This window comes from Rhincodon typus, chromosome 6 (assembly GCF_021869965.1).
Source record: "Rhincodon typus isolate 14 chromosome 6, sRhiTyp1.1, whole genome shotgun sequence".
Lineage (NCBI taxonomy): Eukaryota > Metazoa > Chordata > Chondrichthyes > Orectolobiformes > Rhincodontidae > Rhincodon > Rhincodon typus.
Window position 1 is genome coordinate 105,544,702 of NC_063337.1, and position 24,409 is coordinate 105,569,110.

At 40.2% G+C, this 24,409-nt stretch overlaps 1 protein-coding gene across 1 annotated transcript in view; it reads right to left on the reverse strand.

Annotated features, from left to right (window-relative positions):
• LOC109923937 (protein diaphanous homolog 3-like) overlaps window positions 1–24,409 on the reverse strand; it is a 404,377-nt gene that overhangs the window by 332,479 nt on the left and 47,489 nt on the right. The window contains exons 7-11 of the mRNA XM_048598427.1: window positions 23,736–23,872; window positions 19,632–19,737; window positions 13,732–13,842; window positions 12,127–12,245; window positions 4,302–4,418 (exon numbers count right to left, since the gene is read on the reverse strand). Coding sequence (XP_048454384.1) covers window positions 4,302–4,418; window positions 12,127–12,245; window positions 13,732–13,842; window positions 19,632–19,737; window positions 23,736–23,872 — 590 coding nt within the window. The remainder of the gene's footprint in view (window positions 1–4,301; window positions 4,419–12,126; window positions 12,246–13,731; window positions 13,843–19,631; window positions 19,738–23,735; window positions 23,873–24,409) is intronic.

Genomic DNA, 24,409 nt, shown 5'->3' on the forward strand with positions numbered 1-24,409 from the left:
ATCCTTCCTTCACCCCCAAAACCGCCCCCACAGCCCCACGGGACCTTCCCCTGCAACCGGCGTAAGTGTAACACTTGCCCATTTACCTCATTTCCCCCCACCCCAGTATCCAAGGGCCCAAACATATCTTCCAGGTGAAGCAGCTCTTTACCTGCGCTTCCCACAATCTCGTCTACTGCATTCGCTGCTCAATGTGGTCTCCTCTACATTGGGGAAATGAAGCATAGACTGGGTGACTGCTTTTCAGCTCATTTATGTTCTGCCTGCAAAAAAGACCCTGAGCTTCCAGTTACCTGCCAGTTTAACACACCACCCTGTTCCCTTACCAACACCTTCGTCTCAGGCTTGCTGGAGTGTTCTAGCAAAGCTGAACACAAGCTGGAAGAACAACAGAGATAGTAGGAACTGCAGATGCTGGAGAATCTGAGATAACAAGGTGTAGAGCTGGATGAACACAGCAGGCCAAGCAGCATCAGAGGAGCAGGAAGGCTGACGTTTCGGGCCTAGACCCTTCTTCAGAAATGGGGGAGGGGGAGGAGAAGGGGAAGGGGGTTCTGAAATAAATAGGGAGAGAGGGGGAGGCGGATAAAAGATGGATGGAGGAGAAGATAGGTGGAGAGGAGACAGACAGATCAAAGAGACGGGGATGGAGCCTGTAAAGGTGTGTGTAGGTTGGGAGTTAGGGAGGAGATGGGTCAGTCCAGGGAGGACGGACAGGTCAAGGGGGTGGGATGAGGTTAGAAGGTAGGAGATGGGGGTGGGGCTTGAGGTGGGAGGAGGGGATAGGTGGGAGGAAGGACAGGTTAGGGAGGCAGGGACGAGCTGGGCTGGTTTTGGGATGCGGTAGAGGGAGGGGAAATTTTGAAGCTTGTGAAGTCCACATTGATACCATTGGGCTGCAGGGTTCCCAAGCGGAATATGAGTTGCTGTTCCTGCAACCTTCATCGTTGTGGCACTGCAGGAGGCCCAGGATGGACACGTCGTCTGAGGAATGGGAGGAGGAGTTGAAATGGTTCGCAACTGGGAGGTGCAGTTGTTTAGTGCGAACCGAGCGTAGGTGTTCTGCAAAGCGGTCCCCGAGCCTCCGCTTGGTTTCCTCCGACGTAGAGGACGCCACAATGGGGACAGCAGATGCAGTATACCACATTAGCAGATGTGCAGGTAAACATCTGCTTGATGTGGAAAGTCTTCTTGAGGCCTGGGATGGGGGTGAGTGGGGAGGTGTAGGAGCAGGTGTAGCACTTCCTGCGGTTGCAGGGAAAAGTGCCAGGTGTGGTGGGGCTGGAGGGGAGTGTGGAGCGGACAAGAGAGTCACGGAGAGAGTGGTCCCTCCGGAAAGCAGATAAGGGTGGGGAGGGAAAAATGTCTTTGGTGGTGGGGTCGGATTGCAAATGGCGGAAGTGTCGGAGGATGATGCGTTGGATCCGGAGGTTGGTGGGGTGGTACGTGAGGATGAGGGGGATTCTGTTTTGGTTGTTATTGCAGGGATAGGGTGTGAGGGATGAGTTGCGGGAAATGTGGGAGACATGGTCGAGGGCGTTCTCGACCACTGAGGGGGGGAAGCTGCAGTCCTTGAAAAAAGAGGACATCTGAGATGTACGGGAGTGGAATGCCTCATCCTGGGAGCAGATGCGGCGGAGGCGAAGGAATTGGGAATAGGGGATGGCATTTTTGCAGGAAGGTGGGTGGTAGGAGGTGTATTCTAGGTGGCTGTGGGAGTCGATGGGCTTGAAACAGATATCGGTTTCTAGGTGGTTGCCAGAGACGGAGACGGAGAGGTCCAGGAAGGAGAGACAGGTATTAGAAATGGTCCAGGTGAACTTAAGGTTGGGGTGGAAGGTGTTGGTGAAGTGGATGAACTGTTCGAGCTCCTTGTGGGAGCACGAGGCGGCGTCAATACAGTCATCAATGTAACAGAGGAAGAGGTGGGGTTTCGGGCCAGTGTAGCTACGGAAGAGGGATTGTTCCACGTAACCTACAAAGAGGCAGGCATAGCTTGGGCCCATGCGGCTACCCATGGCCACCCCCTTTGTCTGTAGGAAGTGGGAGGAATTGAAAGAGAAGTTGTTGAGGGTGAGGACAAGTTCAGCTAAGCGGATGTGGATAAACATATGGATGATAATGAAATACTGTAGGTTAGATGGGCTTCGGATTGGTTTCACAGGTCGGTGTAATATCGAGGGCCGAAGGGCCTGTACTGCGCTGTAATGTTCTATGTTCTATGACGGTGTCAGTGGAGGGAGACTGGTCGGGCCTGCGGGACAGGAAGAAGCGGAGGGCCTTTAGGCCATCTGTATGGGGAATGCAGGTGTATAGAGAGGTAAAGGTGCGGTGTTGGGGACCGGGGAATTGGAAGTTCTGGAAGAGGTGAAGGTGCTTCACAAGCTTCAAAATCTCCCCTCCCCCTACCGCATCCAAAAACCAGCCCAGCTCGTCCCCGCCTCCCTAACCTGTCCTTCCTCCCACCTATCCCCTCCTCCCACCTCAAGCCCCACCCCCATCTCCTACCTACTAACCTCATCCCGCCCCCTTGACCTGTCCATCCTCCCTGGACTGATCTATCTCCTCCCTACCTCCCCACCTACACTCACCTTTACTGGCTCCATCCTCGCCTCTTTGACCTGTCTGTCTCCTCTCCACCTATCTTCTCCTCTATCTATCTTAATCCGCCTCCCCCTCTCTCCCTATTTATTTCAGAACCCCCTTCCCCTCCCCCATTTCTGAAGAAGGGTCTAGGCCCGAAACGTCAGCCTTCTTGCTCCTCTGATGCTGCTTGGCCTGCTGTGCTCATCCAGCTCTACACCTTATCTCTGGAAGAACAACACCTCATTTTTTACTTGGTAACCCTGCAGCCTTCTGGGCTCAATATCGATTTCAATAATTTTAGGGCCTAAACTCTCCCTGTCCTAGTCCACTACCCCACACACCACCTCCTGTTATCACATAGTCTGCCATTACACACTAACTATTGTTAGCCACTAACAGTCCCTATTAACAGGTATTCACCATCATAGCCAGATTGTTTTCAATTCCTTTGTCCGTTCAACTGTTCTTCTCTCTCTTTGAGCTCTATCCCCACCTATTGTTTACGCCTTATCCCTCCCCCCACCTTATCTTCTGCATATAAACGACATTTTCCTTGCTACCATCAGCTCTGAGGAAGGGTCACTGAACCCGGAATTTAACTTTGATTTTACTTCACAGATGCTGCCAGACATGCTGAGCTTTTCCAGCAACTTCTGGTTTTGTTCCTGATTTACAGCAGCTGCAGTTCTTTTGGTTTAGATCTTGAATAAGTTCATTTCAGAACACGATCAATATATTTTTACATTTCTTTCATGATTAGTTTCTTCCTTTGTTTTATTGTTTATGTCACCCTTAATCACTATTGCTTGGCCTTTGTCAATCTTAACCCCCCCTCTGTTTCTGACTTCCCTCTCTCTCTCTCTCTTTCTCTCTCTCTAACTGTCCTTTTTCTATGGGTCTCTGACTTTGCATACTTCTTTGGTCTCATTTTGTTTTGTTCACATTTTAAATTAAAATTAATGTTATTTCCATTTCTTCCTGATTTTTAACTCTCATTGTCAATTTCTGTAAGTTGCATTAGATTCCAGTCGGGTTCCAGGATTGATCCGGAGTATGTTTCAGGTGTGAATGTAAGGCAGAAAAAGTGTAGATGAGACAGAATTCAGTATAGGATTAGTTTAAATAAATTATTTAATTAAGTTTGCTCAATTCATTATGTACAGGTGCTGGGAATGAGACTGTGTATTACCAAAGCAGATTCATATAATCAGGTTGAGTTATCCATTTAATCAGTTGTCCTAATTTGGATCAAAGTGTTCCTCCTCCCATTGCAAATATGTGTGGTAAGTGTGCGCATATATTCGACAAGTGAAATATGGCATTTATAGAACACATTATGAAGAATATCTAGGAAGTAAATGATGTAGTAACATTTTCCAATGACAAGGCCAATGCTCTGCAAGTGGCGGAATTTATATTCAGTTCATAAAATTTAGAATGTACAGGCATTCTTAGTAATGGTAACATGAAACTCTCATTGATTGTTGTAAAAACCCATCTGGTTCACTAATGTCCTTTAGGGAGGAAGATACACCACCTTTAACAATTCTCAGCCACATGAGATTCCAGACTGTGTGGGACTCCTGCAAAATATGGTTGACCCTTAAAATAATTGCTGAAATGCCACACAATTCAAGGCAATTGGAATGGGTAACAAATGCTGGTCTTGCCATATCCAATGAAAAATATATAAAAGACAATAAATCAAAGCTTACCTTACAAAATAATCATTCGTGATCAACAACATGTGTTGAAGAATAGAAAGAAAATGACTTTCAGCTGCTGTGTCCTTCACTGTGTTGAATAGCATGTTATAAACATCATTAATTTCAGTGCAGCAAATGTTAAGGGAAATATATTGCAGGAAGTAACAGATCAGCATATGCTAATCAAGTTTTTAAACATTAGATTAGCATTTCCAAATCAGAACAGAAGGTATGTTGATAAATGCTACTTTCCTATTCATCAATTCAGATATTAATCAGTATTATGGAAAGCATCAGTATGTCAAAGAAGCAATAAATAGGTGACATAGTTATGAAACAGGGATTTGTGATAACTTCCGATGCTCAACTTTTGCCTTTGTGTCTGCTACAACATGTATGTTTCACGCAAAACCTCTTCCCCTCCAACTTCCTCTTTCAGTTTTGACTTTTGTATTTATGGAAAAATCTGGAAGTAATGGAAGTCAATTTCTTCACACTAACAGTCTCCATCAACAACTGTTCACCCTCCTAGCCAAATCGTTATCCACCCCTTTGACTGTCCAACTGTTCTTCTCTCTCTTTGGGCTCTATCCCCACCTATCATTTATTCCTTAGCTCTTTCCCCCACCCTATCTTCTGGAAACAAACCAACATTTTCCTAGCTACCATCAGTTTTGAGGAAGGGTCACTGGACCCAAAACGTTAGCTCTGATTTCTCTTCACTGATGCGGCCAGACCTGCTGAGCTTTTCCAGCAATTTCTGTTTTTGTTTCTGATTTACAGCATCCTGGCAACATCTGCCCTTTTGGTTTTTAATATACTCTTCCTTCAAAAAGATCAATGGATCAACATCTCATATCTTGGAGGCATTCATTGAAGGATGTTCCATATACATCTCACTTATCTAATTGAAGTAAATAATCAAGATTACAAATTAACTATAGTCAATCAACAAAAATATAATCAGGCAGAACTTGCTTCCGAATATGAGTAAGTAATCCACACTAGTCAAACAAAAAGAACATATTTTTTCAAATCTACTAATCAGCAACGGACGAGTGCTTAGGTTGGTTTCCCTTTTTTTTTTAAGCAGCCACATCGCTCCTCCGGCTGGCAAACAAGAAATACCCAAGAGTACATTTTATAATCTTCACACAGAAAAGCTTAAATGTTATTACTGTAATAACTGCAAACTTACACAAAACAAGAAATTTATCCAATAAATTTTGCCAATTCTCAAAGGCTTCAGTGCTGACTTTTGATGTCTTCCCACTGCTTATTTTCAACAGCTGTGACTTCTTTCAGAACCATTTGGTACTTAGCATTAGTACATCTCATTCTCCTCCAGAAGAAGCACTTGGGGCAAATATTATACATATGGTACAAAAACAGGCCATTCAGCCCAACCATTTGATGTTGGTGTTTATACATCACTCCTAACTTTCCTCATGCAAATCTATCGTTGTAACCCTCTATTCCATTCTCCCTCAAATAATTATGTCACTCTCCCTTATCTCACTTGATAGCAAGTTTTACATTCTTTGTGTAAAGCAGTTTCTTTTGAATTTCCAACTCAATCTAATATTGATACAGTCTGGTCATGCTCTTGTCTCAAGTGCAAACATTGTCTTTGCCTTCATCCAATTAAAACATTTCATAATTTTGAAGATCTCTATTGAAATAATCTTCAGGCTTCTTTTTTTTTCAAAGAAAAGAGACCCAATCTGTTCACTCTGCGAATCTGGATGGGATGATCTTCAGAGGGTTAGTGCAGACTTGATGGGCTGAATAGCCTTCTTCCACACTGTAGGGATCCTATGAGTCAAGTTATTAATGGCACTGGGTCACTTTTTCCACACTGGAGCCTTGACTGACAGCCCCTGGCTTTCAGCAATAGAACCAGTGCATAGCTGGGGTTTAAAGATGGTGGCTGAGTGGGAATCCTGGAAGATCCAACAATAGTGAATGCATCTGCCTGTGACAAGCATACAAAATGAGACAGCAGTGGAGAAATGTGTGTCTAACCCACTAGTGCTCACGGACAGAAACCCTCCATGAAACTCCACAATAATGACACTTAACTGATTTTTGGTAAAGCCCAGGGGTTCTTTGTCGTTTGAGTTTGATTAGGCTACTCAACATTTCTCTTCCTTTTATTTTAGCTGCACTAATCCTATCAGTCATCTCATCATTCAATGTAATATTTATTAAGAACATAGAAAGGATGTTCCCAATGACACGTGGAGCCCAGAACTAGAGGTGACAGTCTCAGGACACAGGGTAGACCATTTAGGACTGAGATGAGGAGAAAATTGTTCACCCATACAGTGGGCCTACAGAATTCTCTGCTGCAGAAAGCAGATAAGATCAAACATTCAATGTTTTCAAGGAGATACATATTCTTTGTCTTCCAAACTGTTTATTGATTTCTCTCCCAAAACCTTTCTACAGTCTCGTATAAAGACACTGTTTTAAACGCTTCCCATTGTCTGCCATTATTTTTCCCCGTACTGTTTTCCAAAGTTCTATTTTCAGCCAATCAATATGAGCTTTTCTCCAAAAATTATCATCAGCAAGACCATCAGGATGGTCTGTTGCCTCCCTGGTGCCAGGGTCAAGGATGTCTTGGAGAGGGTGCAGAATATTCCAAAAGGGTACAGTGACCAGCAGGAGGTAATTGTGCATGTTGGTATCAATGACACGGGTAGAGAAAAGGATGAGGTTCTGCTTAGAGAATATAGGAAATTAGGCAGGAGGTTAAAAAGTAGGGCCTTGAGGGTTATCTGGATTACTAACATTGTCACGGGCTAGTGAGAACACAAATAGGAGGATAGAGCAGATGAATATGTGGCTGAGGAGCTGGCGCGGCAGACAAGAATTCACATTTTTGGATCATTAGGATCTCTTCAGGCATAGAAATGACCTGTTTGAGAAGGACAGGTTCCACCTGAATTGGAAGGGGACTGATACAGCATTGCAAGATGGTGGCAGGGTAAGTCACTCCACTCGAGCTCCACTCTGCTTGCCAGTTCCCTTTCCCTTCCCTTTCTTTTTACTTCTTCTTCTCTCTCCTCTCTTCTCCCTGTAGTAATCCTACACCCCCCACCAGCGGCAACAGTTGGCCAATATGGCAGCAGCAATCAGCGGCGAGAGCGGGACGGTGAGGCAGCAGCAGTTGGCGGTGAGAGCGAGAGGGTGAGGCGGCGCAGGTGTCCTAGCGATTGGAGCGGTGCCTGTACCATTGTGGAGATGGGACTTGGGACTCTGAGATCTGGACTTTTTTTTCTTGCTTACCTTTTGGCTCTGTTAAATCTTTTAATTCTGTTTTTTGTTACCAAGTGGGCGCCAGTGAATGGCAACTTTGTGCACTTTTCACTGAACTTATATTTCTATACTTCATACATGTGACAAGTAAATAAATCTAAATCTGAAATCTATCCTTGCGGGGAAATTTGCTAGTGCTACTCGGGAGTCATTAAACTAGAAAGGGGGGATCCAAAGCAATAGTAGAAAAGAGAAAAGGCTGAGGCTGGTACAGTAGACAAGGGGATAGTCGAGGTTGACAAGATCTTCGCAGAGAATGAGGTAAGACTGATAAATTAAACTGTAATTACTTCAGTGCAAGAGGGCTGACAGGTAAGGCAGATGACCTTGGGGCAGAAACATGGGGCTGTGATATCATAGCTATCACAGAAATGTAGCTTAGGGATGGACAGGACTAGCTGCTTAATGTTCCAGGGTATAGATGCTATTGGAAGGATCTAAAGGGAGGAGAGAGAAGAGGGAGTGGTGTTTTTCGTCAGGGAGAACATTGCGGGCTGTACTTAGGGAGGATATTCCTGAGAAATTGTCCATTGAAGTTTTATAGTGGAAATTAAGAATAAAAAGGGATGATCACCTTGTTGGGATTGTATTATAGCTCCCCAATAGTCAGCAGGAAGTTGAGAAGTAAATAGGTTAAGGAGATCTCTGATACCTGTCAGAAAAGTAGGATTGTAACAGTAGAGGATTTTAACTTTGTATAGACTGGGACTGTCATAGTGTTAAGGGCTTGGGTGGAAAGGAATTTGTTAAATGTGTACAAGAAAACTTTCTTATTCAATATGTGGATATACCTACTGGACAAGGAGCAATACTTGACCTTCTCTTGGGAAACAAGGCAGGGCAAGTGACTGAGTGTCAGTGAATGGAGTAAGTGATCATAGTTCTATTAGTTTTAAAATAGTTATGGAAAAGGATAGATCAAATCCAAAAGTTAAAGTTCTATATTGGAGTAAAGCCAATTTTGATGGTATTAGACTGGAACTTTCAAAGGTCGACTGGGGGAGGCTATTCGCAGGTAAAGGGACAGTTGGGAAGTGAGAGGCTTCTAAGAACAAGATAATTAGAGTTCAGAGACAGTATGTTCCTGTTCGTGTGAAAAGGATGTCTGGTAGGTGTAGGGAATGCTAGATGACTAGAGAAATTGAGTCTCTGGTCAAGAAAAAGAAGGCATATGTCGGGTATAGACAACTGGGATTGTGCAAATCCCTAGAGGAGTATAAGGGCAGTAGGAGTATACTTGAGAGGGAAATCAGGAGGGCAAAAAGGGGACATGACATAGGTTTGGCAATAGAATTAAGGTGAATTCAATGAGATAGGTTTGGCAAATAGAATTAAGGTGAATCCAAAGAGATTGTGTTAAGTACATTAAGGGCAAAACAGTAACAAGAGAGAAAATAGGGCCCCTTAAAGATCAACGAGGCTATCATTGTGTGGAACCATAAGAGATGGGTAATAAACTAAAAGAATATTTTTTGTCAGTATTTACTATTGAGAAGGACATAGAAGGTAGGGAACTTGGAGAAATAAATATTGACATCTTGAAAAGGCTTCATATTTCCAAAGAGGAAGTGCTGGAGATCTTAAGATGCATTTAGGTAGATAAATCCCTGGGATCTGATCAGGTGTTTCCCAGAACTTTCGGGGAAGGTGGGGAAGAGATTGCTGGGCCCTTTGCTATTAATAACCATAGGTGGGGTGCCAGGAGACTGGAGGTTGGCTGATATGGTACCATTATTTAAGAAAGGTTGTAAGGAAAAGCCAGGAACTATAGACCAGTGAGCCTTATGTCAGTGGTGGGTAAGTTGTTGGAGGGGGTTCTAAGGGACATTATGAATGCAGTCGCACAAATACTCCATCTACATTCGGCAAATATGTTTTACATGGCAATGAGGTTAGAGCAACAGCCCTTAACGTCAAGGCTGTATTTTACCGAGTCTGGCATCAAAGTGACAAAGCAAAACCGGAATCAATGGGTAGCAAACTCCCACTAATTGGGGCCATCCCTGGCACATGGGAGGACGGTTGCGGTTGTTGGAGGTCAGTTGTCTCAGCTGCAGGACATCTCTGCAGGAGTTCCTCAGGGGAGTGCCCTAGGCCCAATCATCTTCAGATGCTTCGTCAAATACCTTTCCCTCGATCATAAGGTCAGAGAGGGGGATGTTCACCGATGATTGCACAATATTCAGCACCATTTGTGATTCCTCAAACAGTTAAACATGTTTAATGTCCATGTTTAAATGCAACAATTTCTGGATAATATCCAGGCCTGGGCTGACAGGTGAAAGTAACATCTGTACCACACAAAGCCAGGCAATGACCATCTCCAATAAGAGACCACTGCCCTTTGATATTTAATGGTGTTACCATCACTGATTATATTCAAGGCTGGAATAGATTTTTGGTATTTCAGGGAATCAAGAAACAAAGGGAACAGGTGAAGAAGTAGAATTAACAGTGAAGAAAGGAGTGAGAGGGCAGGAGACCAGAAGGGCAAGAAAACAGTATAACTACAAAACAGCTAGCAGGACCTTAGTCATCAGGAAAAGTACAGTTATAGCAAGTGATTTGGAGTTGCAAAGTGTTGGTGAGGCCACATTTAGAGTACTTTGTATAATTTTGATCAGCATATTTCCAAAAGGGCAGCAAGGTGCTAGAAACAATTCAAAGAACATTCACACGACTCATATGCAGGTTATGTCATTGTTATGAGGAAAGATTGAACAGACTGGGCCTGTATCCGCTCAACTTCAGAAGAATAAGAGGTGATCTTATTGAAACATGTAAGATCCCGAGGGGACTTGACAGAGTCAATGCTGAAAGAATACTTTCCCAGATGCAAGAGACTAAAATTAGGGGCACAGTGTAAAAATAAAGGCCATCCACATAAGGCCAGAAGGAACTTCTTTGTATCTCAGAAGGTCATTAATCTTTGTAACTCTTGTTGCTAGAGAGCAGTGGAGGCTAGATCATTAAACACTTTTATGGCATCGTCATTATGACTGGGAGAAGCTTGATACTAATCATTAAGAATGGCTACAACTCAGACATCAAGCTACATCATGCTTGAATCACAATATATTAATGATACTGAAGAACAGTGGCAGAGAAAGAAAAAAAAGGAAACAAATCCTGCACTCTAGTTCCACCACCTCATAGAGTTACCTTGCCCTATGTGCCCAAACACTTGCCTGTTCAGGCACATGGCAGAAACCCATGGCTCTCAGTAAATTTCATTCTGCAAGTAACGGACAGCAACATCAATGGCATACATTTAAAGGTCAGTGTCTGCTGCTGAATCTGGTACATGACTAAGCATTAGACACCAATAACCAGGTTAAAAACACTTCAGTGTTCCGGAAATGGAAAGCCTCTATTGTGCTATGCAGGATAAGCATCAGATGCAGAGTGAAGCAGAGTTGAACTGCATCCCTGATCATCTTCAAAGGAAAAGTCCGTTTGCACCAATGTTAGTTTCTGTTTTTAGTTTCAAAAACACTTAACAATGTCTCGAGTGAAACAACAATATAGCCACAAAAGGTAGGATTTTATTGCATGAATTTTCATTCATTGGGAACTATGTTGAGATTGCTCAAACCACCTAAACTTAAATAGCTCAAACCAAGCAGAAAAGAAACTTTCATTGCAACTGGAATCAAATGAGATATGGCTCGCTGTGCCATATGATCCACAGCACTAAATTACCGGAATTGAAACAACAGATATGATTGCTTTTTACCCTCGAGTAAGCAAAAGCTACTGGTTAGAATCTGTAAACTGGCAATGGGTCTTTGATTGACTGTTTGAATCAGTAAGCTGCAGCATGATTGAAGGTTAGTCAAAGCATTGTCTTATTCCACAGCTTTCACTTAACTACAAAAAGTTTCTAATTTCTAACTGGTTTCACTTATTACCACTTTTTTTTGCTTTACTAATAAAGAATATCTTTACAACAAAGAGTTCAAAAGAATTTCACTCAGCAAGGGAAGTCTTTCCTCCACTCAATAAATCTTGTCTCACCGGCTCATGGAGTCTTAAAACATTCAGAATTTCAGCATTAAGATCAAGAATAAACTTGCTGTATTTCCCAGTTCATTTTAGAAATAGCTGGTTTGAAATTAATTTCTTTAAACAATTTCTGACCTTGAGAGTATTTAATACGATCAAGGTTTCTGAAAATAACTGAAAATAAAAACAACAGGCGCATGTAGTCCAAAACATCTAAATTATGTATCCTGCCAGTCCTGATTTTGGGCTTTTAGTTTTGTCTAAAAGTTTAATATTACAGATGGGACTGTGACAAACTCAAAAAGCTTCTTGCTGTGTAGACAACAGAGTACGGCTGTTCTCGTTTGTGAAATGGAACATAACCTTGAGCATTTTCCAAATAAATATATTTCTTGAAATACTTACACTTTGATAAACCATTACAGATGATACTTTTTAACTTTTACCTGTAATATGCCAGTTTACAGAATGATTATGGAAATCTTATTCTACAATAAAAGGATATTCTAGTTCAGATCGAACATCATCCAAGCGATGTGAAAGCTCAATCATATCTTCTTCTTTATGCTCATCAAATACTTTTAGCTGGATGTCCAATGCATCATTTTCAATTAATCTCAACTCCTGTGAAAACAAATTAGCAAAAATAATAATTTCAGCCCAATTCATATAGCACAAGAGAGAGAAATTAATATCCTTGTGAAATTAACTCATTATTTAAACCTGCAGTACAGGAGCATTAACAGGAAATAATCTTTTAGTATTTCAAAGACTTCTGTATGCACATCAACTTAATTTAAAATTGCATTGCAAGTAACTGAGAATGCATAATTTGAATTTTAGACCAAATTCTTGTTATTTTTTAGAACCTGAAACAATTTCTTGCTGGCTAAATGTTAATGTTAGAAACATTGTTCACATATTAGAATGGGCAACAGAGACATAAGCAATGGAAAGAACCAATGGTAAGCTGATTAAAACAAATGTAGAACTCAACATCGGGCATGCATCATATTTAGCATCTTAGAGACAGATGTCATTAATGTTCACAATACTAGCCAAATCAGCTGGATAAGCCATTAATATTACTGTTGGGTCGAAAAAAGGACAGCAACAAAAGAAAACTGACTCACATATTGAGAGTCATCTCAATAATTTTTTTTTGCTTTCTCTATTTTAAGATAAACAATATTCATTTCTTCTTATTACCTTCACTGAACAGTATCTCTCCACTTCATAAAATCAAGATTGAATGATTTTTGTTTGGTAAAGATGTTAAGGGTTACGCAACAGGTTGATGGAATTTAGGCACAAGTTAGCCATAATCTAACTGAATGGCAGAACAAGCTAAGAAGATGATACATACTCCTGTTTCAACGGTGTCCCATTTCCATCCTTTTGAGTTTTGGTCAACATATGAACAGAAGGTCACTCAAATAGTACTACCACTGTAGTAAATGCCCTGTACCTCCAACTATTGAAGAACAATTTGAGACAAGACTGTTACTGTAATATTAGCTATTACTAAAGATGACCATGACTATCATTATAGTCTGTTCCATAGCATTTGCACTGAGGTAAACCAATACTTCAACAAACTGAATATTTTGAGTTTTTTTAAGATACTATATCACATAAAATATCCTTCCAGCGTCAATGCTGAAAGAAACATTTATTCACAAAGTATGAGGTGGATCAGGAAGCTCACACAATTGATAAGTAGCAGAAAAAGCACGCTATCTCTTGAGATCTGTAAGGAGATGCACTGAACAGCAGCTTAAATGACAGTATGAACTGTTCTTTATAAAAGATCGAACAAATTCCCTCTATCCAATTTAATTCCATTTCCTTCATTCACCCATAATGATTACATACTTACTTCCCTTCCATTAATATTTTTTTGATTTAGTTCTTTTGAACTTTACAATTAATTTTTCAAGATCTAAAAATTAACAAATGTTTGTGTCCTCTCTCCAAAGACTTTTTAATTCTATATTACATACAGTTACATCAATTTACTTTGTAACCCAAGCTGTCTGACACTTAGCAAGTCAACACACCCATGCAGATTTCTTCAGGATAAACCAATATTAATTTGCACTATTCTTACCGGCAGTATCTCTCTCAATCCACAACGCACAAACTCATTCCGTAAGTGTATTCTCAAGTCTAAATCATCAGGAGTGGTCACAAGTGCATTAATTAGCTGCATACAAGCCACCTAGATATGGGATAAAATATAGAGTTGGAATTCTGAAGCATAAAATTAATCAATATCGCACTAGCTGAATGTCTAATGATGTTGAGGTCAGGGTTAAGGCAGAAATTAAACTGAACAGAAATTTGGAACCGTATATGCAACATTTAGTATCTCTGTGCTTAACATGGACTGGTCACAATGGAACCATCGCATTCTGTCTTCTAACACAAACATTCATAAAAGGCTGTAATATTTTGAATGACTTAATCATTGTTTTAATCAAAATTATTGAACATTGTGGAAGCTAATAAATTGAGGCAAAGCTCTGACTGTTTAATTTAAATTAAATAAATTAGGAATGGCAGAAATGTGTATTGGTATTGTCATTGCAGAACACTTCACCCTGATTAACCAATTATTTACTACACACATATCCATGTACTTGTGAGGTCAGCACTGACCCCATTCTTTTTCCTCAGTGGTTTGTCCAGTCTTACTGCAAGGACCTTTGTGGTATATAAGAGTTACGTAGGAGCAGATTCACATTTTGTGTTATCTGTGTGAAGTCCATTCCCCCATCAGTGTCAGTTTAGTAATCAAGAGGCCCAGGCTAATGCTTTGGAGTCAAGGGTTCGAATCCTATCTCAGCAGACAGTGAAATTGGAACTCAATAAAATATCTTCCATTAAAAAGTTAGTCTAATTGCAACCATAAATCATTCTTGATTGTCATAAAAACCTATCTGGTTCACTAATGCCCTTTAGGGAAGGAAATCTGCTGTGTTTACCCAGTCTGGCCGACATGTGAATCTAGATCCAAAGCAAGATGGTTGAGCCTTAACTACCCTCTGAAATGGCCAAGCAAGTCACTCAGTTGTAACAAAACAACTATAATGTCCAAAGTAAGGAATAAAACACAAGAAAAGACGAGGCTAACACAACCCTGTCAATCTGGTAAAGTATTCCTTACAAACATCTGGAGGCTTGTACCAAAATTGGGTGAGCAGTCCCACTAGGCTAGGCAAGATACAGCCTGACCCTGTGTAAATCATGATTCCACAAAAATGACTATGTCCAAGACAGCATAGTCAACATGCCTGTGTATCTCCTGTCGAACTGGTAGGACAGATCCACGAGAGATGGGGGGGACAATCATATTCAATCAGGAGGGAGTTGCCTTGAGAATCCTTAACATTGACTCTAAAGCCCTTGAAGTCTCTTGGTTTCAACTACAATCTGCAACTACAATCAAACTTCAGTACATGCCCATTGCTACCATTACCATCAAGCTGAGAGTTCAACCTTTGACAATAAAAATTGCAGGACTACATGCCAGGAGCAATACCAGCAATAGCTATAAATAGTGTGTCGACCTGACAAAGCTGCAATACAGGACTACTTGCAGGCTAAATGCATAAAAGCAGCAGGCTGCTGGGGAGAAATATTGGGCATGGCATGAGTTGGCATGGATTAGAATGAAGTAATGACTTTTAGTTAGCTTAATAAGCAACAATCATTTAAATCGTTTTTAAGATTTTTTTTATTTACTCTTATTCAAGAAAAGTAGTCAAGTTAAAAAGAAGAGAAAAACACATAAGGAGGCTCAGGATGTCAATATAGCAGACAGATTTAAGTTTGTAAAAATGCAATATGGTTGAACCAGCAGTGACCCCGAGGCCTTATTTGGAAAGGTGAGAATGACCCTGTACCACATCGAACAAATGAAGCAATGAGGTTTGGTCAAAGATGGGAATGAAACACAGGTTCTGCAAAGGAGATTGGAGAATGGCTGGGAACTGAGATATTAGACAACTCTGCAATTTTAGATTGTGTGAAGAATAAGATCTAGAATCATAGAATCCCTACAGTACAGGAGGAGGTGATTTGGCCATCAAATGTGCAACGAACCTTCGAACAGCATGGATCAAGGAAACACCGTTACCAAAAACCTCAGAGAGGAATGTGAGTTCAAGACTAGGTGGTGTTCACAAGGAAAAGGTGAGTGAAGATTATTTTTGCTCTGTATAGGAAAGGGCAGTAGCTTTAAAAGGGAGGGATCAGTGCCTAAGTTAAAAGAATTAGACAGAACATCCGAGAAGCACAGAAGGCAAGATGGGTAGTCAAAAAATCATTTAAGGGCTTTTTTTAAATTTTGTTCTTTCATGGGATGTCGACATCACTGGCAAGATCAGCATTTTTTTCCCAATCCCTAATTGAGTAGCTTGGAAGGCATTACAGAGGGCAACCATGTTGCGGTGGGTCTGCAGGCGCATGAAGGCTTGAGCAGCTGTGGAGAGCAAATTTCATTCCTGAAGGACACGAGTCAACAGTTGGGTTCTTATGATAATCACTGATAGTTTTGTGATCTTCAGTGGGTTTCTTACAGCAAGAGGTTAGTGAAATGCATGAAAGGACAAGTGACCAATGGGGAGAAACTAGCAAGTTAAGACATAGACTCTGTTCAAGAGAAGGAAAAGCACTGGATTTTATTTTTGTTTAAAGCACTGGATTTTATTTTTGTTTGCAAGAGAGGAGTGGCATTAAGGTCAGTATTTCCTGTCATTTCTATTTGCCCTTGAAAAGATGGTAGTGAGCCACAATATTGAACCACTGCAATCAAGATGCATCAGATCACTCAGTCGGTACTTCTGGCCGAAGATGGATGCAAGTACAGTAAACTTTTTCTTAACTGGCACCTATGCGACCAGTAGTGTGCCAACTGATCAAACATTCCAGATAATCAAGTGGTCAACAAAAACAATGTAAAAATGCACACTAAGTAATAGAAACATAATACAAGGTATACATATCACTGTTATACCTTATTTACAGCAAAATTCGCTTAAAAATTAGTATAACTTTGCCTTAAATAAAATTTACAAGCAGAGAGCTTTCTCACTTGCATCCTCAACATCGCGGAAATCATGATATTTGAGGAATAATTGACTTGAAACTGAATCAACTATTGATATTTTGTGTGGCCATTCAATTGAACAAGTATTGTTACATTAAGGTAAATAAATTTTTTAAAAAACTAATAATTGGACATATTAACAGTAAACTTCATGGTATTTGAGGTACACAATTTTTGCTAGTTTATTAAGCGTACCAGTTCATAAGGTCCTGGTTAAAACGAAGTTTGCTGTATTTCAAATTTGTCTTTTGCTCTTAAGCGATGCACTTATTCATTGTTGTAGATGGATTATTTATGGAGTGTCCTCCTCCTCCTAGTTGTTTACTTGTCCTCCACTATTCACAACTGATGTGGCCCCCAAGTGCAGAGCTTAGAATTGATCCATTAATTGCAGAATCCAATGGTTGCAGCTCCATCGCACGCTGCATTTGCTCCTGAGCATGTGAGTAGTCATATGTAATAACTCTACCAGTTTGGCACCATATTATTGAGTAAGCCTGGCAAGCCCGCTTGCACTTTCCATTGAACAAAGGTTGAATCTGAGATGGGTAGATTGGTGAAGATCAGGTCAGGCAAAATGCTCTCTCTTGGTGTTTCTATCACCATTTCGCACAAATCTAATTTACTATCTACAGCTTTTAGGACTCAGCAGCTTGGTCAGTATTGATGCTTCCTAAGCCACTCTTTGTGGTGAACACTGGAGTCTCCCACCCAGAGCACATTCTGTACCTTTGCTACCTACAGTGTTTCATCCAGGGTGTTCAACATTCAGAGTATTTATTCATCAGCCAAGGTGGGTCATAGGTGATCATCAGCTCGAGTTTTCCTTGCCCTTGTTTGACCAGTGGTTATTAGACTTCATGGCTTCCTAAGCAAATGGTAAGGATTCCTTCCCAACTCTATACCATTGAGTCATCACCTTTGGTAGATCTGTCCTGTCAGTGGTCAAGGACATACGCAGCGATGGTGATGGTGATGTCTAGCACAGTCTCATTCACAGAATACCTTCCCACAATGTCAGGCTGTTGCTTGACTAGTCCATGGGACAGCTGTTCCAATTTCAACAAAAAAAACCTTGATATTGAGAAGGAGGAATTTGCTGGCATTGCATGATTGTGTTTGCTATTTTTCTTTTTGATGTGAGGTTGTCGTTTTGGTTTTAGTCTTTGTAATGCTTTCACATGATTGAGTGGCTTACTCAGCCATTCCAGGGGGCAGTTAAGAGTCAGTTATATTGCTATGGGTCTGGAATCACACATAAGCTTGACCAGGAAAGGATGGAAGATTTCCTTCCTAAAGGACATTTGTGAACTGGATGGGCTTTTACAATAATTGATATGGTTACAATTAGATTGGCTTTTAATTCCAGATTAGCAACTCAGTGCTAGGCATGTTAGTTTGGGAGAGAATACTGCTTTTATATGACTTCTTGTTTGATTTGGGAGATTTTGCAAAGGCACTAGTGTTGGTACTTCTCAGGTACTTTCAGATGCCTGTGCTAAACTGTCCAAGTCTGAAACATACAAAAGTGCACAGACCATCTATTGCGCAGCAAACTATGAGCTCATTTTCAGGTTGGAAATCCTAATCCTCAAATATGCTTTTGCTCAATCAGTGGCACAGTAGAAGTACAGATGAATTTTATTGTTTTGTCAGCCTTTGTAGAGAATAGATTCTCAAGAGATGAAAAACGGTCCACATTTTCCAGGATCTCTACCAACGGGACAAAGTATTTTGCTCTAGAAGTTACTTGGAAGATGACTTTAGTCTAACAGGTATTTAGTGGAAGTTCCATTTCCTTCAGCGAAGTCAGCAATGATCTGAAGCTCAGCTTCCGAGTTATTGCACACACAAAGATCATTTGCATACGAAAGCTCAGGTTTAGGGTTAGGGTTAGTGATTCTGCTTTGGATTGAACAGGTTGGTCATTTTCCCATCTGCTGTTTAGATTATCACCTTAGCAATGGGGAATTTGAGGTGAGATGTAATATCGCCACCAGCCAAATGAAGAAGAGAGTTGGCTCAACACACAATCTTGTATGCCCCCAACCTTAATTGAGATAGACTCTGTGGCATTTCTGATGGTCAGGGTCACAGTTTCTATGTCATTGTGGACTAAGCGGAGGAGTGGACAAATTTCCGAGTGAAACCAAATTTGAGAGGGATACTTCTTTAGTTTTTGCACTGTCAGAGTTCAAGTTTTCTTTTTAAAAATCAAAATTAGCCATGTACAGCAGTCAATGCTGTTTCTTGCACTTAACTTGTACTTACCATGCACCAAATACCATTTGAAAGCAAAAGTCACAATGTGACTCTGGAAGGAGCTCTTCAGCCACTGGGAGAAAGGGACTGAGAAGGAAGTGGTGAACGTGGGTATAATTACAACATTTAAACGACATTTGGATAAGTACATGAATAGGAAAGGCTGGAGGGATATGGGCCAGGAGCAGACAGGTAGGACTTGTTAGTTATGTTTCGCATGGACTAGTTGGACCGAAGGATCTGTTTCTGTGCTGTAGGAATCTATGACTAAGTCATAGCTGTGAAACCTCCGGTCTATAAAAGTAAATGTGACCTGGTGCCCATTATATCAAAATTCACTGCATCTTAGTGTCAAAACAGATGATTCAGTTCATAACAAAAACAATACAACAGAGAAACATTTAAATTAATGATGGACAATCAGACTCTGAACTTCCGTGTTCCAATCTTCACATCACCCGGGCCCAGTAGCACTCAACTAAAGAACCAACTGCATTCAGTTAAATTTCCCTTTCAATTTCTGAAGTCTTGAATGCATGACAGCACAATGCTTCAAAGTAGTCAGTTGAAGATGATTCAGTAAGCAAGGTGAACGTATGCCATATCCAATCATGCCATCTCAAGTGTAGACAAACCTTTAATTGAACAGAGGTGTCACGTAGACCTTCCACAATGGGGTAGAATCTTGCCCATTTTCTTAATTCCCCTGCTGTAGTTATGGCTTCCAAAATGTTTTCAAGGCTTAAAGATAATTTAACAACAGTGTCAAATACAAACAAAACCGCGTACAACGTTGTTGATATATTATATGATTAAAGAAACTTTTTAAAATGGGCATCTAAAGTGCAACCAAAAATTTTAATAATACAATAGATGGAAGCATTGGAGGTGGGACAAACATGCATTAAGCAGAGGTACATTGGTCCAGATTTTCCAATGGCCAGACAGTCATGAATCCAAAGTTCCTGTGAAATCCCCATCACAGCACTCTCCAAAGGGATTGCCCAGGAAATTGAAGATTTCACTGAGCAAATTCTCTTTGTCAGGAAACCTCCAGAAGTCTGCATTTAAATCAGAGAATTCAGAAGGTTCCAATGAAATTAAATGATTAGTTACTCATGAAAAGTTAGACTATTAGCTACATTGTCTAATTCTTGAGTAATTATTCAGCTGATCCCATACTTACTTCACAAACCCTAATTCCCCAGGATGCTGATCTGATTCATACAGGAGCAAAACCGCCTTCCCCAGTTTTGGGCCTGATGTCTCCCTCTGCTCCTTAGCTGAACCTTCTTCATCCCTAGGAGTCAATCTGTCTTCACCTGTTCCTGACCAAACAGCTCTTGACCTATTCACTCCTGCACCCCACCCTCTCTGAACCTGAACTCCTTCCCCCACTCTGCAGCAGACCCCACTTTACCTTCTCAGGAGCCAACACTCCTTCACCTTCTCCAGACCTGAACCACTTCTTCCACTGTAAATCTGGAGTGGGGGGAGGGTATATTCTCCTCTCTCACTGCCTTGGCCCCCTTGAACCCCTGGGGCATGCTTGCAACCCACTTTGTACCTCCTCTAACACATTCCTGACCTGCCCCTTCCCTGTTCAAAAACTGATCTGCATGCACACCGCTCCATCACTGACCTCCTTAACCTCCCCAGGTCTCAGTCCACCTCTTGGGACCCTACCCCAACTTCCCCCATGAGACTCGGTTTCTCATAATCACTCCAGCCTACACTAAACACTACACATCACTTGCCTGAGCCTTTGGTCGCCTGGCACTCTAATCGCCTACCCAGATGGCATCCTGGCAACCTACCCTCTACCCACTTGGCTTCCTATTTACTTGACACACACAGGGGCCACCTGTGTGAGACTGCCATTCCTTGGAAATTCTGGCCCATTGTTAGAGGTTAGAGTTAGAGAGTCATACAACTTAGAAATATTCTCTCTCTCTCTCCACGTATAACTATTAAAGGAGAGCGGTATATCAAAGGGACATGTTTTAATGTCATACAAGAATTGATTTTCACCTTGTAGGTTATGAGGAATAACCTTTCCTATTTGGAAGTCAAAGCAGCATACCAACAAAAGTTAGAAATGAGAACAGGTTATTAAGCACATTCTCAAGCCCATTAATTCTCTAACGGTAATATCTGATCTTACTTCAGACAACACCAATGTTTTGCACTTGATGAACTTGCTTCATAGTTCTGTCTTGATATCCATTCCAAATCTCTTTTTCCCAAGTTCCTCTTTTCATGTTTACCTGACATATCTATTACCGCTACACCAGAAAGCACCCACTTATCACAGTTTAATTTGCTATAAATCCATACCTGGTCAATCCAAGAGCAAGAACTAGCTGTTAGATTTTTTGGCAATTGCAGAAGCACAATTTTCCAAATGATATCTGCATCAATTTTCCTTTTTATTTTTCGTTTTTTGACATGAGCAGCAAATATGATCAGCCTATAATCATGATCAATCATCATTTACGTAATATGAGTCTAAGGGCTGTAACTTGCAAAATCCCAAAACATTTCTCCTAAATTTAGTACAACACCTCTCAAGCTCTTTCAACCTTCCTTTGTCAAAGGTCAGTCTCATGTTGTTCTCTGGATTTCTGTGGCATTTTATTTCACGGGAAGTCTTTCTTTTGGAACTTCATCAAAAGTGATTCCACAACATAAACAAACTGGATTATACAGCATTTTTAAAACTAATCACAAAAGTTTTCAGACAGGATGTTGACCTTCCAAAACCACATTTTCTATTTCTTACTAAGTTACCGCATCTGATTTTCTTCCAAACTGCCCACTAGAATATATTTCACTTGCTCTTGAGGAGGGTTAAAAAAAAAAGTGGTTTTGCCTAGATTGGATTTGTGTCCATACTCACTTTTCACATTCGACTACTCTAACCAATGCTCTGCAATTCAATTGTGAAAATAAAGCTATGAATATTCTTTAAAAGACATTGCACATTATTTGTGCTATAATTTTGTTTCAGAGTGCTTAGACAAGGACCCTGAAGGGGTCTTTCCATTTGAAGGAGTCTTTCCATTTGAAGGAGTACTCACTGTCTCTTCCTTTTATTACATATTTATTTCTTTTTTTCCCCGATTTTTCAAATCACAGTTTATGACAAAATTGTATTTAAAATAATTCATGTCCAATTAATAACACATGGATAATAATTTATAAACCAAAAGTGTTAACATTGTATGTTAATTTGTTTTCCAATTACTTTCTAAATACTGATTTACCAACTACACATCCATCTTTTCATTATCTTTCCTCTTTCAAATATTGAGCTGATAGTCAATATATATTTAGCATATTATCACTGTAAGCATGCTAAACCATGAGTTAATCAGTAAATATCCTAAAATCTATAACTACGACTGTCAAATCAATCTCCGCTTTGGAGAAACTAACAAAATTACTCTTATAAATATTCTAAAAGATAACAGTATCAAGATAACTTAATTTGTGTACCACATATCAACTTCCTCTTACATCAACGTTATATCAACTATCAATGGTCAAAACTCAAGAACTTTTATTGAGGGCAAACTTTTCAGTAAGGTAAAGGCAGCAACGGCATCTACAATGAATGGAAAGATACTATCGTGAATAAACGGACAGAGGACCTGTGGAGTGTGTGTCCACAGATCCTTGAGGAAGCAGACAAAATGGATGCTTGTTTTGTCAGTCAAGACATAGACAGAAAGAAGTTATGTCAAACTGCATAAAACACTAGTTAGGCCAAAGCTGGAGCACTATTCGCAATTCAGGTCCCTACACAATAGGAAAGAGTAATGTCATTCAGATGGTACAGGCAGTTTTAGGATGATAATACCTGGGCTGAAGAATTTTAGCAGTAAGGAAAGATTGGATGGGGTAAGGTCATTATTTGGGAATAAAGGAGTTGAGGAGAAACACATCAAAGATTAAAAACTTGAGGGGTCTAGATAGAGAGGATAAAATGCCCTATACCTCTTCATCAAAAGGTCCATAACCAGGGCTAAGCGGTATGAGGTTTACAGGAGATTCGAGGAGAAAGATTTTCACTCGGATGTGGGTGAGGACCACATTGTCATTGTCTGAAAGCTTGATAGAGGTAGAAATCTGTATTTCATTTAAAAAGTAATTGAACATGCACTTGAAGTGTAGTAACCTACAGAGCTTTAGAACAAGAGCTGGTAGGTTGGATAAGGCTGGATGATTACTAGTGGGCTGGCACATAATAGATCAAGTTGTCTCTTTTATTATTTTAAGTTTCTGTGATTCTATATAGACTGAAGAAAACACTTGAATACGAATTATGATAAATGGATGCAAACTGCAAAAACATGCTAAAAGCACAACTAATGCGTCAACAACAAGTATAATGGGAATTTAAAACAGAGTGGATTAACATTAACTTTAAACTCATCTAGTGGAGGAAAGATCAGTATAAAGAATCACATCACTGCGGGAATTATGTACGAATTTTCTTCCTTTGTCCTTACATCATCACAAAGCATTTTAAACAAGCCCAATTAATGCAATCACCACTATGTCCCTTGACAAATGGAATAAATCTTCTGTTAAAAATAAATATCACCACATCACAATAATGCTTTCAGGTATCAGATACAATTAACGCATATTATTTCTTCAAATGTCCAATATTGCAACGTTGCCTCCTGTGAAACTTACATTCAATAGCAGTAACAAAAAAAAAATCCACTTACATATTTTCTTCTCCAACAATACAAATTGCTGATAAAAGCTTGATTGCATCTGTCATCATGGTAGGCTGCCTAGGATCAACAGCTCTGGCCAGCAAGAATATACTTTGTTCTTCTTCCAGGATTCTCTCCAATCCATACTAAAATTAGTGAGGTGGTAAATTTATTGCATATTAGTCACAAGTTTATTTTTTCAAGCTTACAGAGTAATTTGCAATCAATACTAAATAAAGACATTTGCTTTTTTTTTGAAACCAAACTAGCTCATTGCAGACCATTAGTTGCAGCTCAAATTATCTGCTGTCTTTATATATGCAGGACTTCATTTTCACAACTAGGCAAAGGATAAATAAGTTGAAGGATTAGGACATGTACTCAATCACATTCAATTGGCACATCATATTTTCATCAATTAACAATATCCATGTCAACATGAAGTTATTTTAGAAAACATATAAACTTCAAGTCAAACTTTCTAGGCTTTAATATATTTTTGTGCTTAATCAAAAGCTACACTCCGTTTTTTCAGGAAAAATTAATTGTTATTTCCAATAAATCAATGTGCATACCTTCAATGAGAAATCTGTATTGGAACATTAAACTTAATTTAATAAACAAAGACTTCAAAATGATGACTTTAAAGTTCTTATTATTTATTACAAATGAGAAAAAACATA